The sequence below is a fragment of the Macrotis lagotis genome, chromosome 6 (genome assembly GCF_037893015.1).
Source record: "Macrotis lagotis isolate mMagLag1 chromosome 6, bilby.v1.9.chrom.fasta, whole genome shotgun sequence".
Classification (NCBI taxonomy): Eukaryota; Metazoa; Chordata; class Mammalia; order Peramelemorphia; family Peramelidae; genus Macrotis; species Macrotis lagotis.
In genome coordinates, this window is record NC_133663.1 from 187,263,196 (window position 1) to 187,280,949 (window position 17,754).

General features: G+C 38.1%; 1 protein-coding gene across 3 annotated transcripts in view; it reads right to left on the minus strand.

The window, feature by feature from the left end:
- Positions 1 to 8,615, minus strand: part of RASA3 (RAS p21 protein activator 3) — a 299,007-nt gene extending 290,392 nt beyond the window's left edge. The window contains exon 1 of one of the 3 annotated variants that reach the window (XM_074192117.1): positions 8,519 to 8,615. Coding sequence is in view for 2 of the 3 variants with exons in the window: in XM_074192115.1 (XP_074048216.1) it covers positions 7,208 to 7,262 (55 nt within the window). In the remaining variant the exon portion in view is untranslated. Of the gene's footprint in view, positions 1 to 7,207; positions 7,344 to 8,518 lie in introns of those variants that run through there. The other 2 variants (XM_074192115.1, XM_074192116.1) reach the window with 2 other exon arrangements.
- Positions 8,616 to 17,754: the final 9,139 nt, after the last annotated feature.

Consider the following 17,754-nt stretch of genomic DNA (forward strand, 5'->3'; position numbering starts at 1 on the left):
GATTCCCTAAATACCTTCAGGAAGATGCAATTAACTTCACTTAGTTTCATCTTTTGTGGGTTTACAAACTCAAATGACTCATTAGCATCAGAGAAGCAAATCAAAGCATTCTCCATGAAACTCTTCCCATTACATTCTCTTTGGAGTGGTTATTGCCAATCGAAATCATTTCGAAATTTTGTTTTCTGATAAGGCTCTCCTTTTGTATCTTAAGATGATTTTCACATCACCTGCTGTAGTTGCCATTTTTTCTCTAGGTCCAATTTCAAAAGCTCTATTTCTCTGGTCTACCAAAAAAGAAAAACCAAACAAAAGAGAAAATGACTAGTCAGAGTCAGGAAAACTTAGATACCTGAGCTAAAGATTAAAAATTGTCCTCCCAATGAATTTGAAAACTGGTTAAAATGATAGACCTAAAGCTCCTCTAAATTGAGGTTAAGTAACTCTAAATTATCCCCTTCTGATTTAAAGGATTATCATACCAAGCCTGGTGCTAAAAGTCTTGGTCAGGACTTCTTACTACTACAAGATGGTTACTACATCTTGCCCTTATTGCTTCTAGGCCTACTTCTCAAACCATGGATTAAAAATTCCATGAATTAATTATCTAGCTACCAGTCTTTTATTTTTAACTCCAGGGCATTAAAAAAGCTGCCTAAAGTTCCTTGAAGGCAATAATCCTATTTAACCACTAATATGTGTTCCATTTTCATGCACCTGTATGTGTCACACATCCTTATTGTTGGCTCACCATCAGGCCTGGACCCAGGCCAGACAGGTTTCTCTTACCTCCCCCAGGCTTCCTAAGTCCCTGAACTGTTCACAAACTGTAGACTGTTACTTACAGTTTAATCTCTGGGGTGTAGATCCCAATTTGCTATTCATTGTTCTGACAAAGCATTTGACTACTATGATGGGGATTTGTTCACTCTATGAAGTTGGGAATTAGTCAGATTTCATTTGTGATTAAACTGAATTTGAATGGAAGTTCCTGGAGATGAAAGACCAAAGTAAGATAGCACCTGAGCCCTAGGAAAATTTTTTAAATTATGAATTATGTCTATGTTCCCTGACTCGAGAGAAAATAATTGTTAGTTCAAAGCATATAATCAAAGCATGTATTTTCATCTCACAAACAAGTAGAATGTAAGATTATGAACAGTGCCTAGGATTTCTGCATGGTAATGCATTTTTGGCCAAAGTTACACTGGACTAAGGACTCAACTGTCTACCAAGTTGACAAACACCTGTGGTCTTCATGTGTTAAGGGAAACTCATAATTTAGACAGTGAAAAAGAACACTATTTTAAAGTCAGACAACCTAGATTCAAATCCCCATCATTTTGTCTGGTACAACCTAATTGTACGTTAAGTCCTTTAACTGTTCTTGGTCTCAGTTTCCTCATCTATAAAATGAAAGAATTAAATGACTTCTATAGAACAACCAAATGATACCTTCTAGTTTGAAATCTGTGAAGCATTAAAGTAACTGCAACACTGCACCTTTAAAATTAATAGTCTAGTCTCCTACTCGGTATGGAAATTTGCATTAAAAAACCATAGAAAACAATAACTTATCAATTTTTTTCTTAACCAGAACTGTGATTTCATCAGTGTGAGGAACTGTCCAAGAGGAACTTATCTTACACTAATTCAGATTTAGCACCTGCTTTGCCACTTAAATTGAATTTAAGCATTTTATGCAAGTTATCTTGAATTCTGATGCTTAAGGAAAGAGGCAGATACAGAAGGTGGAAGACAGAGGTTTGTGGGCACTATCAAGAGCTTTCAGAGATTTGGGGCATTCATTTTTTATGATTTTTAATGATACTTCATAACATACAATCTTCCTTTCTCTTGATAAATATATCTTATCAGTTATGCTTATAAGTTACAATTGAGAGCAGTGTTGTTTCAGGGCTACAATTAAAATGAAGGGAGAAAGGGTAAAGGAAGAAAACTCCCTGAAATCATAGGAAGAATTGAAGGACTAAGAAAAGAGCTGGGGGGGGGGGGGGGAGCCAGGTGTGTGGACTGAGGTAGAGTATCCGAGCTGCAAAAGGGTTAAAGAATTAGAAGTAAAAACAGAATGAAGAAAATGAGACAATATACTGCAGCCAACATCCACTGGAAATTTAGAGACTTAGAACTTGGGAAGTGTCTATACCACAAAGCAAGACTATGACACAATATTTTTTATATTGTCGATTTGCTTGGATGACCTGTTAAAATAACATTAAAATATTCTCTCATTATTAAATGTTGAATTTTTAAAGTCCAACTTAACTTGGAGATGTTTTGTAACAGTTAACCTATACTATACATAAAAAGACAGAAACTAGGTCAAGAATTAGGTTAAGGGGGAGATCAGGATAAATATACAATAAATATGGGTGAGAGAATGGATAACCCTCAGGTTGGATGGTTTTGAATGAGTTGTTCCTATGAGTGTAAAGAGTTATCAATCAGATGTTCACTCACTTTTCCCCTTCAAAAAGACTAGGAACAAAAAGTTCAGTGATAGGATAGGTGAAGTGAAAGAGATTAAAAGTGAGGTGAAAGAGATTAAGGAAAATTTCAGGAATATTGTATTGATTTTAGAGATGTGGTTTAGTAAGATCCAAATAGGACTGTGCTACTTAAAATGAAATAAAATACTACATTGGATTACATATAGATAGACATTGGATTTGTCTTTCCATTCTGATGATGCAATATGTAGGAACCTGAAAACAGCTAGCTGGCTAAGTGACTAAAGCACTCAGCCTGAAGTCAGGAAAACCTGAATTCACATCTGACCCCAGATAACTATTAGCTGTGTTGTCCTGGGAAAGTCACTTAACCTCTCTGTCTTAATCTACTGGTAAAGGAATGGCAAACCACTCCAGTATCTCTGCCAAGAAAACCCCATGAACAGAATGGTTCTTGGGGGTCACAAAGTGTCAGACAATTGTACAACATAATCATAAATTTTAGTTAAACAACTCATCTCTTGTGCTATCTTCATACTTACTGCTCTCTAATCTCCCAGAGATGGGATAAGAATCTTAATATTGAAGTCCTTTGGGAGGTGGTGGTGGGATGAGGGCAGAAAATAGTTTCAGAGTCAGGGGAGATGGTTTCAGATCCTAACTCTGCTATCTCCTTTGTGGCACTGAACAAGTCATTAGAAGTATTCTGGTCTTCAATTTCCTCATCTGTAAAAGGGAGGGTTTGATGAGATGGACATTTCAGATACAAATGCTATTATTCTATGTCCAGTTATCTCATTGACACAGTGGGAGTAGAACCTAGGACTCCTGATGCTATCCTGTTCTTTCCTTCCCATATCATTGAGAAGGTTGAATCGTATGGATTAAGAACTAGGGAACTAGGATTTACGTCCTAGAATAGAATACTTGCTTTTTTAAGCTGAGACTAAATCTTTGTACATTAATATTTTGATTATTATGTATTTATTAGAATAAAACTATACTTTAAAAGCACTAAATCATTCAGTTAAGATTGGAAATAGAATATCTAAAAGGTAGTAGCATACGAAAGCTAAATTTATGTAGCCAAGTAGAATCCCTTCCCTCGTAGTTTTCCCACCCAAGCATCTTCCACAAATTTTAACATTGTTTCCTTTCAGGTTTTAAAACACTGACTCATGGAAATGTCAGGACACACTTCCTCAAAGTGGCAATCTTATAGGAAGTGTTTGTTTAGTCTTATATGACACATTGTGAGTATTGTTGGGGTTGGTGATTTTTTGTACCATAATAGGATACTGTTGCAAAAAAATAATTTCCAATGAAAGTATAAAATGTGTAAGATTTTAAGTTTGTTGAAGAGATTAAAATAATAAATTGACATCCATAAAAGAGATTTAAGTAGCATTATGTTTAATGAATGAAATCCCAGATTCTCCTCTAAACATGAAGACAATATTACCTAAAAAAAAAAGTGGAAAATACAAAAGAAAAGAAAGTGGTCTTTGAATATTCCATGCCCCAACTCCAATTCATTCTTGTAATAAAAACATCTTCATATTATTGATTTAAGGATTTATTAAAGTCCTGCTTTGTTCCAAGCACTGGAAATACAAAAAGACAAACAAAATACTCCCCTGCCCTCTCAAAGAGCTTATATTCTATAGATAGAAAATGACATGCATATAGGAAATTCAATGCAAGTACAAAAATATAGAGTCATTTCCTTGAGAGGGAGGGAGGGAGAGGAATCAAGATAGGCTTCCTTTAGGAAGTGGCACTCAAGTTGGACTTTGAAGGATGATAAAGCCCATGAGGTAGAGGTGAGGAGGCAGTTCATTCCAAGCACAAGGGATGGCCTGTACAAAGCTATGGAGACTAAATTCAACATCTATTTTAAATTTAGCAGTTTAAAGAACCAAAGCTTCCCAGTACATACCACTATGAAAATAAGACATTTCAAATTACCCCTCCCCCCTTTTCTCTCTCATCTCTCATCTCCATTCTTACACTACATTTTCTTTAAAGAGAATTTTGAGCTTGGGAAATAAAACTTGAAAGCCATCCATTGGTTAGAAGATAGAGCCAATTCTATGAAAGGTCATGGTACCACTTTCCTGATAGGACAAGTACTATCTGCATTTTATTTTAAAAAATTAAAAAGGCACTTGCCTTAAGACAAACAGTATGACAATAACAAAGACAGAACTTGCTTACAAATCCAAGTACCAGTCATAGTCTAAGTTCTGTATTAGTCTGAACCACTTCTCAGTAAAAAATGAATTAGTATGTTTTCTAAAAATTTTCCCCAATTTGTAGTTCACTCTGAGACCACTTATCAATTTTTTCCTATCTCCAAAACTAGAAACAGTTGTGCAAGGCAAGGAAAAAATACTGGCCATAAACAAAGAGGATTAAGGAAAACTGAACAAAAGCTCAATACACCACCTGTCTAGGCACTGAATCAGTCCTTTACCTCCTGTTTGACTAATATGGCTTTCACCCATGTCACTCTAAAGACATGTTCCAACACTTAAACAAAGCTAAACATCAAACAACTACACTAGTATGCTTCATTCCAGGATTTCCAGCCACAAGCATTAAATTCAGTACAAATGACTTCAAGCATTTCTCTGCTCAAAAGCAATATGATAATTGCCTTCTATGCACAGCCACTACTTTCCCCTGAATAGAATGCCATCTTCCTTGGCAATGCATTCACAGACTTCTTTATGTATAGTTTCAGTAACAAGGTAAAAACCTATTTAAAAAAAAAAGGTCAGGTTTTATTCTCAAAGTTATATCTAGGGAATTGGATCCTGTATATTTCTGGATAGCTACTCATCTTCCTAGAGATATTATCATAGAATATTAGGATACTCCTGAAAAGGTTCAAAGAATACTCAATTGCCCCTGCAGGATTAGAGGCAACAGATGCTTCAACAATCGGATTAATCTTTACCCTCACTCTGGTGTTTGTTTGGTTAAAGAGGAAAACAAAACCGGGAGGAAGGAAGAAAGAAGAGGAAGGGCCCAAATCAAATCACTTCTTCAACCCACATACCATCCAAACCAAGTTCCTCTATATTACTCATTACCAAGTCAATGTCCAGGATTCTCTTTTATGAATGGCAGATGGTAAACTCAGGAATACGTCCAGTTCAACTTTTGTGCTTTCTTTATTGGCTGTGAGAATTTAATTTAGTCAATTCAGAATAGTGCAAAAGAAAAAAATGAGCTCAAGGAGAGGTATTCTTTTTGTCTAAATTCTTCCTTGAAAAACAATTGCCTACATTGAGGCTGTCTATTAAGGATATGAGTAAAAAAAGCAGCTGAACTGATTGAATAAATCATCTAATGAAATCTACTGATTAATTTGTAATCACATCAAGAAAATTTTTCCCTTTAAATAGGAAAAATTTTTTTTACTGCTACATTATCTTTACTCACATTCTTCTGGAAATAAATTTGGATAGACAGATTATAAAATGAATGGCCTAATCCAATGAATACTGACCATGTTGCAGCTTTCTTTCTTAATCAATCATATTAAAGCAAACAACAAAAGGTTCTTTAGTATCCTTTGCTATCAATTTCTCATTCTGTCAAAAGAATTCGACCAAATAGGCAAGAGAATTTCCAGTCACATGTAAGTCATTGACACATCCGATCTGCAACACTTTAGGCCAGCTATCAGGATGGTATCTAAGTGGTGGTCCTTAAGCCAAAATAAAATAGACAGGAAACAACATACTGATTAGAGGAGTTCCGATTACATCCACACATTAGCTAATACATAAATTAAGCAGGGATAGGGTCCTATATTTCCATAAAAAATTTTAAATGAGCACAAAATTAAATGAGAAAGCCAATTCAAAGGGCAGACAAAATTCTAAGCAATGATGATTGTTTTTCACAGTCTTCAAAGGACAGTACCCAGAGCAAACATTCCCTCCTCTGATCAACCTCCTGCAATTATGCATTAAACACCTCGATGGCCAGAATGAATACGAGATATCAAAGCTGTTCTGTAAAATATGTACACGTCATTCTCCCAAGGGGAAGAAAGACAAATAAGTCTCCAAATACCACTCAGGGTTCATCCACCTTAGGACACAATAGTCCTAACCTCCTCAGCACCTCCTATTGAAAGCTACTTTAACGCTAGCCGTTGACTCGGTAGCATCCCTGCCTGCCGCCACCTTCTAAAGAACAACTCATTGAGAAAATCTGAAGCTGCTGTGTGTGAGGGAAAGCGAGCTCCACAGCGAGGCTGCTTGGCTTTGTGTCCTGGTCCGGGCTGTCACATCTCTCATTGAAGCCATGCAGACAACCCCGGCGTGTCTGCCTGTGGACGAGCCTCAGGCTTTTCTCTCTCTCCCCTTTGCTGGTGAGATCCGTGAATCTGAACGGGAAAGCTACCCCGACTCACGCAGAAAGTGATGCTGCTGCAAAGGGGAAAGGGGGCTCTTCCTGAGCGTAACGGGGCTTCTGGGGCTGCAGATGTGGGACACGCGCTCCCCAAGCCTGGACCGAGACGCCCCCCGGCTCCTGCAGCTGCCCACCCGCGTCCTCTGGACCGGAGCTCCGGCCTCGGGGCCAGCGGGGGCTGCGCGCCCCGGGAGCGGGGCCCCGGCGGGCAGACAGCTCTGAGGCAGCCGGCGCGGGGCCGCGGGGAGCCGGGAGAGCCCCGTCCGGCCCGGCCGCGGCCGCGGCGGGCAGCGGCACCTCCTTACCTATCTTAATCTTCACGCTCTGGAAGACGCGGAGCCCCTCTTCCTCCACCGCCATGCTGCCGGCCCGTCTGCCCGCTCGCCCACTCGTCCGGCCGCTCCGCCTGCCTCGGGCTCGGCCCCGGCCCCGAAACGGCGCGGCCGCCGCTGCCGCCGCGGGAGAGCAGCCGGGGGCGGGCCTGGCTGGCCCGCGGGCGACGAGCAGCAGCGGCGGCGGCGAGACCTGGGAGGAGGAGCGGCGGCGGCGGCGGGAGCGCGGCGCGCACTGCGCAGCCCCGGCTCCCCCGGCTCTTCATTCTGTTTCCGAAAGCGGACAGCGGCCCCCAAGCGCCTGCCCACGCCTCCTGCCCATTGGCCGGCGCCTCGGGGGCGGGGACCGCCTCGCCCCGCCCACCGGCACAATCGCGGCTCCCCATTGGCCGGATCTTCAAAAGCGCCCGGGGGCGGAGAGGGACGCTGAAGGATGGGTTCGGAGAGGACCGAGCCCGGGATTGTCTGGTCCCTGCCGGGCGGGGGGGTGGGGTGCACGGTTTGCCCTCCTCCTCCTGCATCGGGACCCGGGCTGGGGTGGCAGCCAAGGTGGAGCCGCCCGCGGCGGTGTGCGCAGGATTCAGGATGCTGCCGGCTAAGTGGGGCACCCGGGGGGCGCGCGAGGCCAGGGGCCCGCTGCTCCTTCCCGCATCCTGGAGCGCTTGCACAGCCGAGCTGGACAGGCGGTAGCAGCTGGCTCCCTTGCTCTGCTGCAGGATGCAGGATTCCCGGGGGAGCGACGACCGCGGTTGGATGGGATGTTTCCTGGAGAAGCTGCTGCAGGGGTGCTCCGTTCTAGAGACTGCCATTCCTCACCTGTTAGCCAATTCTTCCTGTTCACGCACTTATTTTTAATCTCGCACCTGGCCAACAAGTTGCTCCCCCTCCTTCCCTCCAAACTGCAACTTCGTAACCCATTTCTCATTCCTCCTTTAAAAGAAGCTTCGACCTGGACCGTCAAAATAAGAAAGTGAACATCCTGCAAGGCACAGCTCAAGTGCCATTATATGTGTAAAGCCTGGCACCCCGATCCTCCATTAATTCTCTCCCTTCTCATAGTGTCTGATTTTTGCTTAGTTCACTGTGTCCTGCATGAAACATAAAACACACACACACACACACACACACACACACACCCCTAACAAAGTATCTTACATTTTGTAGGCGCTTAATAAATCTTGCCACCCAGAACTGGAAAAATTGTCCATTAAGGGGAAGGGCTAGCAAGGTGGCCCTGGAAAAAGCCTTTGATTGGCTCCCAAGCGTGATCTGGGCACTACTCACCTCTTTCCTAATATGTCAGGTCAGCTGAGGTCTTCTAAAGACCAGTAGATAAATGATCCTTTTGGGAGATTTCTTTGAATTCACTCTCATTGTCAGTCCAAGGAGACAAGTTTGTTAACTTAGAAAGCCCAGGGCAAAGTCCATGTCTTTGCTCTGGCTTTTCCTGGTGGGGCACTAAACTTAAGAAAGGCGGAGTTTTTGTTTTCTGTCTAGACTATCTAGGATGACTAGGGCCAGTTATCAATAGATAACTATTAGTTGGTGGGCCAAAGTAACAAGTATGTTTAAAAATGAACAAGGACCTTGCTGTTCAGTTGCAGTAATATTTTAGAAAATCCAACACCTGAATACCAGGGTTTTTTTTTTTCCACAAGTTGCTTACAGTTTTTTTTTAATAACGTATGTCTATTAAAAAAAAGAGAATTCTTTTTCAAATGTATTAGATGTGGAAGCTTAACCTGATTGAATTTTTTTGGTTTGTTTTCTGGAAATCATTTTTCTTGATGCATAAAAGTCTTAAATGTAGGGACAGCTAGGTGGTGCAGTAGATAGAGCACCAGCCCTGGAGTCAGGAGTACCTGAGTTTAAATCCAGCCTCAGACACTTAATAATTACCTAGCTATGTGGCCTTGGGCAAGCCACTTAACCCCATTTGCCTTGTTAAAAAAAAAAAAGTCTTATATATGTCTTTTTAACTATATATTTTTTTTAATTTACTGCCAATTTAACTAACCAGTTATGCCTTGCTAATTTCAAAGTACAGCCAAATAATAGGACGCTGTGATCTGTATTTGTTTTAATGTCTTTCTCCTTCTTTGGCCCCAGAATAACATTATAGATTTAAGAACAGACAATGCCAAAGGCCTTCTTTGTAATTCAGAGACTGCAAGAAGTAAGGTTCATGATTCTTTAGGAAAACAACATCCTATCTATGCTACAGTCTGGCAAATCTCCTCAATTTATATATATATATATATATATATATATATATATATATATATATATATATATGTGTGTGTGTATATATATATACACATATATATGTATGTATATTTAAAGCATGTCAATGAAGCCTGATAAGAAAGTTTTTATCTGGGTGTACAGCAACTACAAGTTGGTGGAGTCTTTTAGATCATAGAAGAGGACTCAGCTTTTGATTTTAATTTCATTTAATCATTAAGCCAAATCAGTATACCTCATTTTCTTCATCTGGTGAAATTGAAAGTATGTTACCTAATATCTACTTTTTCATGAATATGATTAAAAAGAGACCAGTGAAAATGTAAGTCTTAAAAACATTTTTATTGTGCTCTAAATAATGTGAGTTTTTACATAGAATAATTCTCAACAAAGAAATGTGCCCTAACGGAAAGAACTTTCAATTCTATTATCAGTTCTTTAAACAACTTGTCTGAGATTGTGCATGCTGACTAATTCTCTGGGTTATGATTTGTTTCATTGTTCTTAAAATGAAGTGATTGGATTAGATGGTCACTAAGGTCCATTCCAACTCTAAAATTCTATGATCTAAGAGAGATGATTCATTCTCTGTCTGGTACTTAGAGAACTCCAATAGGCATCCTAAAGACTACTTGTATGAAAGGCTTCCCCCACACCCTGACCTCAGTCTTACCTCCACTTCCTCTTGTCCTCCAACATTTTCTTTCCTATTAATTTTCTCTTGCTCCCCTGATCTTCCTCCTACTATTATTTCTACAAGCTTTAATTATCTTGATTTCTTTTTGTGGCTGTCTTGCTCCTTTTCCATCATTCTCCATTTCTCTGAGACTTTCAAACACTAAGCCAAGAAAACACTGTTGTAAAAGCTTTAAAATACATCTGAGATGAGACATCTTCTGCCCAAAAGAGGATTCAAAAAAAAAAGTTCTAAATTCATCCTGAATTCAACCACAGTAGTCAGAAGATAAGACAAACATACTATTTCCCCCCTTAAACAAAGGCATAGTTCAGGCATACCTAGTAACTGCTGTTAGTATAGCCTCGGCCCCCCCCAAATGCTAGCCTATTCTGTGCTCATTCTCTGTCCTATAGGAGTAGCCTGAGCCTGACTGGGGAAAGAAGCAGGCTGCAATAGAAAGAGCACAACTGGCTTTGAATTGGATTCTAGTCAATGTGACCTGAGAGATAAGTCATTTCACTTTTTGGGATCTGTTTCTCTTCTATATAGTGGGGAAACTGGACTAGGTCCTTTAAGACTCTTTCCACTTCTACATCCATGATCCTATTATAATCATGACTGCATTCTTGAGGAGCTCACATAAGATGGAAGTGGAGATGACGTTAAGGACAGGAATTTCTTTTTAATTGGCTGGTTGACTCAATGTTGACTCAATGGCCCAGTCCCCTGCATTATTATATAACTCAAATTAAGCCACCCCAGAATATTTGTTCTTAAGTTATGGGATAAGTATAATTACCTGGAAATGAAACTATACAAATGTTATAACTTGAGCCAAAGTTCAATCCTTTGCTGATTAAATATTAATATTAATGTAATTGTAGAAAGTACAGTGCTAGGAAATTAGTGTTTGCAAAAACTTATATTTTATATAATGTTCTCCATCCCCTTCAGCAATTTTATGAGACAAATAGTAAAGAATTATTGCATCTATTTTACAGATGAGAAAACCAGGGATCAGAGATAATGAGAGAGTTCACAAAGCTGGGATTTATCAGAGCTGAAACCCAATTCCTGATTTGCTGACTTCACATCTTTGTGCGCTAACTACTACAGTAGTTAGTTAGTTAGTTAACTACTACTGCAACCGACTGCCTCTACATTAGGAATGATCTTAGGATCAGGGACATCTTTGGCAGTTCTTTGAAGTCTGTGAACCCTGGCTCATAATAATGTTTCTAAATGTATAAAATAAAATACCTATGATCATGAGAGAAATCAATGATATTGAATCAGTAAACAAATAGTTTAAGTAGGATTTGAGAACTTCTGCAAATACATAAGACAGATAGATAAGAGAGATATTAATAGACAGAGATAAAGGCAATACATATCAATGAGATAGATATAGATCAAGAGAGATGATAGATATCAATAGACATAGAAGACATCCAGTTGAGACACAGATGAGAGATATGAGAGATAAGAACTAGCAATGTGCCAAGCATTATGCTAACATCAGAGAAAAAAAAAATACAAGCAAACAACATCATCTCTGTCCTCAAGGAGCTTACTTTCTAATAAGAGGAAGAGAACATAAAGGGATTAAAAAAATGAGAAGTGATTTGGGGTAGCATGATTTGGAAATGATGGTCAGGAAATGACTTGAAAGCCTAGTTCCATACAAGATGAACCCAGATTGATTCCAGAAGAACAGTGCAAGGTTCTAATGTGTTGAGATTAGGATGATGATCAGAGTAGTGGCAGCATACTTTGGAAATGGTGACAGAAATACATATACTATATCTTCTGTGAAAATTTAAGTTGCAGTAGCAATAAATCTTTCCCAGTTGTCTCTCTTCCTAAAACAGTTCTTAATTATTTTTAAATAAGAGAGGGGAGGAAAAGGAAAAAAAATTAAGCAATAACTTATTATTCATACCCAAAGCAAGTATCAATATTTAGGATCTGGCCAATTATAGTGCCAACTATATTTCCAAGGAAGAAATCAATATGACTTAAAAATATGATTGATATCTCCCAATAGGAAAAAAGAAAGGTTTGAATAATCTTGCCTGTTTTTGATAGCACTAGAGTGGTTGCACAAGGACCATCATCTAATTTTACTTCATCAGCAAAAATGGGAGAACTACAGAATGTGCTTATTAATGTAAGACTGGGGAAGAAGAGAAAGTTTTTACAGCTAGAAACACTCATTGTCTTCCTTCCCTATTTATTTCTATCCTCTTTTTTACCAGTCTCAGTCCAGTTTTTCCTCAGACCCCTACCTATTCTTTGCCTGGTAAACAAACAAAATTATTATCAGTATCTAATGTCATTATTTCTGTATGGTTTTTATTTTTCTTCCCCCTATAAACTTTAGGTGAAAATAAATTTCCTGTCCTTCAATTGGGGTATGGTTTAGCATGGAATACTATTGTTCAATTAGAAACCAGGAGGAATGGGGATTCAGGGAAGCCTGGAGGGATTTGCACGAACTGATGCTAAGAAGATGAGCAGAACCAGAAAAACACTGTACACCCTAACAGCAACATGGGGGCAATGATCAATTTTGATGGACTTGCTCATTCCATCAGTACAACAATCAAGGACAATTTGGGACTGTCTGCGATGGAGATGGAGATGGAGTTGTATCTAAAGAAAGAACTGTGGAGTTTGAACAAAGACCTTTAATTAAAAAAAAAAACTTTTCTTATTGTCTGATCTTGCTAAGTTTCTTCCTTAAGGATATGATTTCTCTCTCATCACATTCAATTTGGATCAATGCATACCATGGAAACAATGTAAAGACTGGCAAATTGCATTCTGTGGGGGTCAGGGGAGGTAAGTAAGATTGGGGGAAAAACTGTAAAATTCAAAATAAATAAAATCTTTAAAATAAATATAAAAATAAATTTCCCACCCACTGAGTTTCTTTCCTTAAACAAAAAGAAAGAGATGGAGGACCAAAGAGATGGAGGTTCAAACATTTTTTTTTTCTGATTCTCAGGTTCTCTTAAATTTCTTCAAAATAGGAATTATGCACAAGATAGTAAAGCAATTTCAGCTGTCTCCACAGCCTAAAACACACAGAACCCTAAAGATATAAAAATGATGAATTAATAGCAATAAAGCTAATCCCTAATCCTACAGTGATCAATCATCACACCTTCTCCCCGCCCCCCCCCCAGCCTACCAGAACTCAACTCTCCACTCGTTTTGACCTATTCTATGCTGAGGAAAAACAAAATGCAGAAGCCTACTCTAGCTGGTACAACAGCATGCACTATAATAGAGTTGGTCCAAAAAATTGAAGAACAAAGGAACTAGTGCAAGATATGTGTGTAGCTACCTGAGTGATACTCCACTAAGTCTCAAAAAGAAGAGTCCAGAATCCACCAAGGGCTAGTTCTATCTACTCCCCATCCTTACCTCGGAAGTCACTTGGGGCAGAGAGTGAGGCTGATGAAAAATGAATTGTCCAGGACTAGAGGAAAATGAGATTTCTTTGAAGTCCTCCTCCAAGAGATAGTGCAATCTAGAGATTAAAATTACCAAATATAGAATGAGGAAGAAAAGTCAATTAAAAACATTGAAGTAGACAAACCAACAGGAAAGGTATTATTAACAGAAGGGAATGTGCTCTGTATATCAGATAAAAGACTCCAGATATACATAAATAAATATTTCAAGCCAAAAGAAAAATAAATTAATTCCCTCTGAGTAAGAGGTCCTAGTGGATTTCCAAGAGAACATGGAATCATAGTAGGATGCTCCTGAATGGTTTAAAAGAATTGTGTAAGTAGAATTTATGGCCTACAAAACAAAAAATAATAGGCAGAATAGAAAAACTTGAATACAAAGTGGTCATTCTCCCAAGAACCATAAGAGAGAATAACTGGGAATACAAATGCACAAAAAGTTGAGGCTAATCTGAAAGAAGAGAAGGAAAAAAAGCAATTAACATTTTTAAAAAAATGATTGCTGTTTAAACAAAACACATCAGAAAGATGAGGAAAAAACCTAAGAACTACAGGTGTCCCAAAAGAACAGAAGTCAAAAATTCTAAACACAATAATATAATTAATAGTATGAAAAAAACTGCCAAGAATACATAAAATGTCAATCAAAAAGAAAAAATCTTCAGAATCAAACAACCCTTTGATGCAAACTCCAAAAGAAATACTAGTTAAATATAACAATTTCAATGAAAAACAAATTCTTCAAGTGATCTGGAGAAAGATCTTCAAATAAAATGGAAAGGAAATGCAATTCTGCATTCATCAGAAAGATCAGAAGGAAATGGAATATGTTTGGAAGAGCTCAGGAATTCAAGATCAATCCAAAGAGATAGATTCAGCAAATCTATGTGCCTACTATGTGTTCTATGATAAGAGCTGTGGATAGAAGGCAAAAAAAGAGTCCATCACCTCAAAGATCTCATACTCTAATCTCATAATCGAGTTCAAACACCAATATACAAATAAGATAAAGGGGAGATCATCTCAGAGGAAAGAAACTATCCTTGAAGTAGCAGAACTTTCTTCCTCTATTAAAAAACTGAGGCTTGAATATTATCTGTTCTAGGCTGCTAGGAATTCTTTAGCCAAAAGAGTTATTCATAAAACCTTTCATCTATCTTGTATTGTACTGGGTTATATTCATTTCCAAATTAGACTTAGTCCTTTAACACTGTGGTACCCTCCAGTCTTCTGCTATGCCATCTGTGAAAGAAAGGGAGAAAGGAGGTGGCAGCTTGATAGAAAGGAAGTCTGATCTAAGCTTATTTCATCAGCTGTTTCACACATTTCTTCTTTAGATATAACCTTCTGCTGCCCCCCAAAGGACAATCTTGAGTGGTATCATTCATTCATTCATTCACCAAATATTCCTTGAGCACTTACTATGGACAAAGCACATGGAAGACTAGATAAATGGTGATACCCCTGGCCAAAAAAAAAAAAAAATACTGAAGGCAGAAGCTGGAGCAGCTTTAGGAAAGAAACATATTAATTAGTCTCTGCCGTCATGAAATTTCAATCTGGTAGGGGAGATAAGATTTGTACATATATTACAATATAAAGCATTATGAATGCTATAGTATGAAGATATGCCATGGGAGGATTATAAATTTCTGTGTTAATTCAGTTCAATACAAACCCTTTCCCCAAGCTTTTCCTTTCTAATTTGTACTTCAATGGAATAAGTTGGTACAATGATGAGAAAACTGGCTTTGGACTCAAAGGATCTGAGTTCAAATTCAATTTGTATTTTTTTTTTTATTGGGCAAATCACTTAACCTCCAAATGGTTTCTAAAGTCTGAGTCTCTGAATTATTCCAACCAGTCTACTAAAACTGCTCTCTCAACAATTCACAGTAAGTTCTTAATTGCCAGATTCATTAATCTTTTTGATCCTCATTCCCTTTTATCTCTCTGCAGAATTTGACAGTATTGACTTCCACATTCTACCAGATCATCTATTTCTCCTTGGCTTTTGAGACTCTAGGTTCTCCTGCTTACCTCTACTCTCTCCCTTACTTCTACTATAGCTCCTGCTTCTTTATCTCAATGGTTCCTTTATCCTCTTTGAGCTTAGTAGATATTCCTAGAAATATTTCTACCCACATATATCCTACCAAAGTAGTTACCATAGAGAGAAGTTACAATGTAGAAAAAAGACTAGCAGTTGAAATGTACAGGCATTCACAGATAAAATCCAAGATATGAACCAGAAAGAAAACTCATGACCTCAAACAAATATACAAAAATGTGGGAAATGATTAAAGTGAACTTGAGATCCTAATACTAGGAAGTAATTTTGCTTTCATGCTATCACTGAGACTTATGGGGTCAGTGACTGAAATGTGGCTAGAAAAAAGTATGCTGTATTTAATTTTTTAAATAATATTTCCCCAACTACATGTAAAAACACTTTTTAACATCAGAGTTTTTTAAAGTTTTGAGTTCCAAAATCTATCCCTCTCTTCTTCCCCTCTACCTTCCCTAAGATAGTGAGCAATCTTATGTAATTTACACATAAGCAATCATGTATGCACATGCCATCGATTCTTTCTCTGGAGACAGATAGCATCTTTTTTATCATGGGTCCTGTGGAATTGTCTTAGATCACTGTATTTCTAAAAGAATAGCTAAGTCATTCACAGTTTTTCATCAAACAATATTGTTGTACACATTGTTCTGATTCTGCTCATTTTACTCTGTATCAGTTTATGTAAGTCTTTCCAGAAATCCTGCTCATCATTTCTTATAGCATAACACTATCCTATTGGAATAATATACCACAACTTGTTCAACCATTCCTCAGTTGATGAGCATCCTCTCAATTTCCAATTCTTTGGCAATACAAAAAAAGAGCTGCTTTGAATATTTTTGTACACATGGGTCTTTCCCCCCTTTTTATGATCATTTTGGGATTCAAATCTAGTAATGATATTACTTGAGCAAAGGAGATGCTCAATTTTGTAATAGTTCTTTGGGAATAGTTCAAATTACTCTCCAGAATGGTTGTGTCAGTTCACAACTTCATCAATAGTACCATATGCTGTATTTTTTAAAAAAGGAAAGATAATGAGGAGAAGAGATGAAACTACACTGTGTATTAAGATACACTGTGAAAAAATACAAAAATAAGAGAGATAAGAATGGTAGGAAGAATTTTGGTAAAATTAATGAAGGCAGAAGAGAATAATTCACATTTATACAATTCTTTAAGATTTATGAAGCACTTTATGCATAATATTTCTTTTTATTGATATTTTATTTTTCCAGAAATTATTATGAAAGTTCTTCAACATTCATCCATATGCCTATTATTAAGCTACATAATTTCCTTCCACTCTCCCTTCCCACCCCACCCCCAGCAGTGAACAGTCAGGTGAATATTGTGTATATATATTTGTATTAAATATATTTACAGATTAGTAATTTTCAGTACAAGGAATTACAATGAAGGGAAAAGAGAGAAAACCATGAGACAGGAAAGAAATACATAAGAGAAATATTTTACAAGTGAATGTAGTTCATCAGATTCAGAAGGGTTTTTTGTTTGTTTGTTTTGTTTTTCTTCCTCTGGATGGGGATAGCATTGTCCATAGCTGGTCTATTAGAGTTGTGCGAGCTCTCTGAACTGCTGAAAGGAGCTGTATCCATCAAGGTTCTATATGCATAATATTTCATTTGATCTTTACAATGACCATGTAAGGTATATACTATTAATAAGCCCATTTATGAATGAGGAAGCTGAGAATGAGAAAGGTTAAGTGATTTGTTCATGGTCACACAATCATTGAGTACCTGAAGCAGGATTTAAACTCAGGATTCCTAATCTAAAGTCTGGCACTCTAGCTATGTGCAAAGGGACAGAAGAAATAATATCATTGAAGGCTATTAGAGACCACTTGGACAAAAAAAAAGGAGATAAATGAGATCAGGAAACATCAGAAGGGTGACACTGAGGCATGACCTGGCATGAAAAATTGAATTAGAGGCCCTTTGCTGTTGGTCTTATATCTTGGCCTTTTATCCATGACTTGTATGCAAGCATAAATGAAGGATTATAATGGTACTGAGGGTCT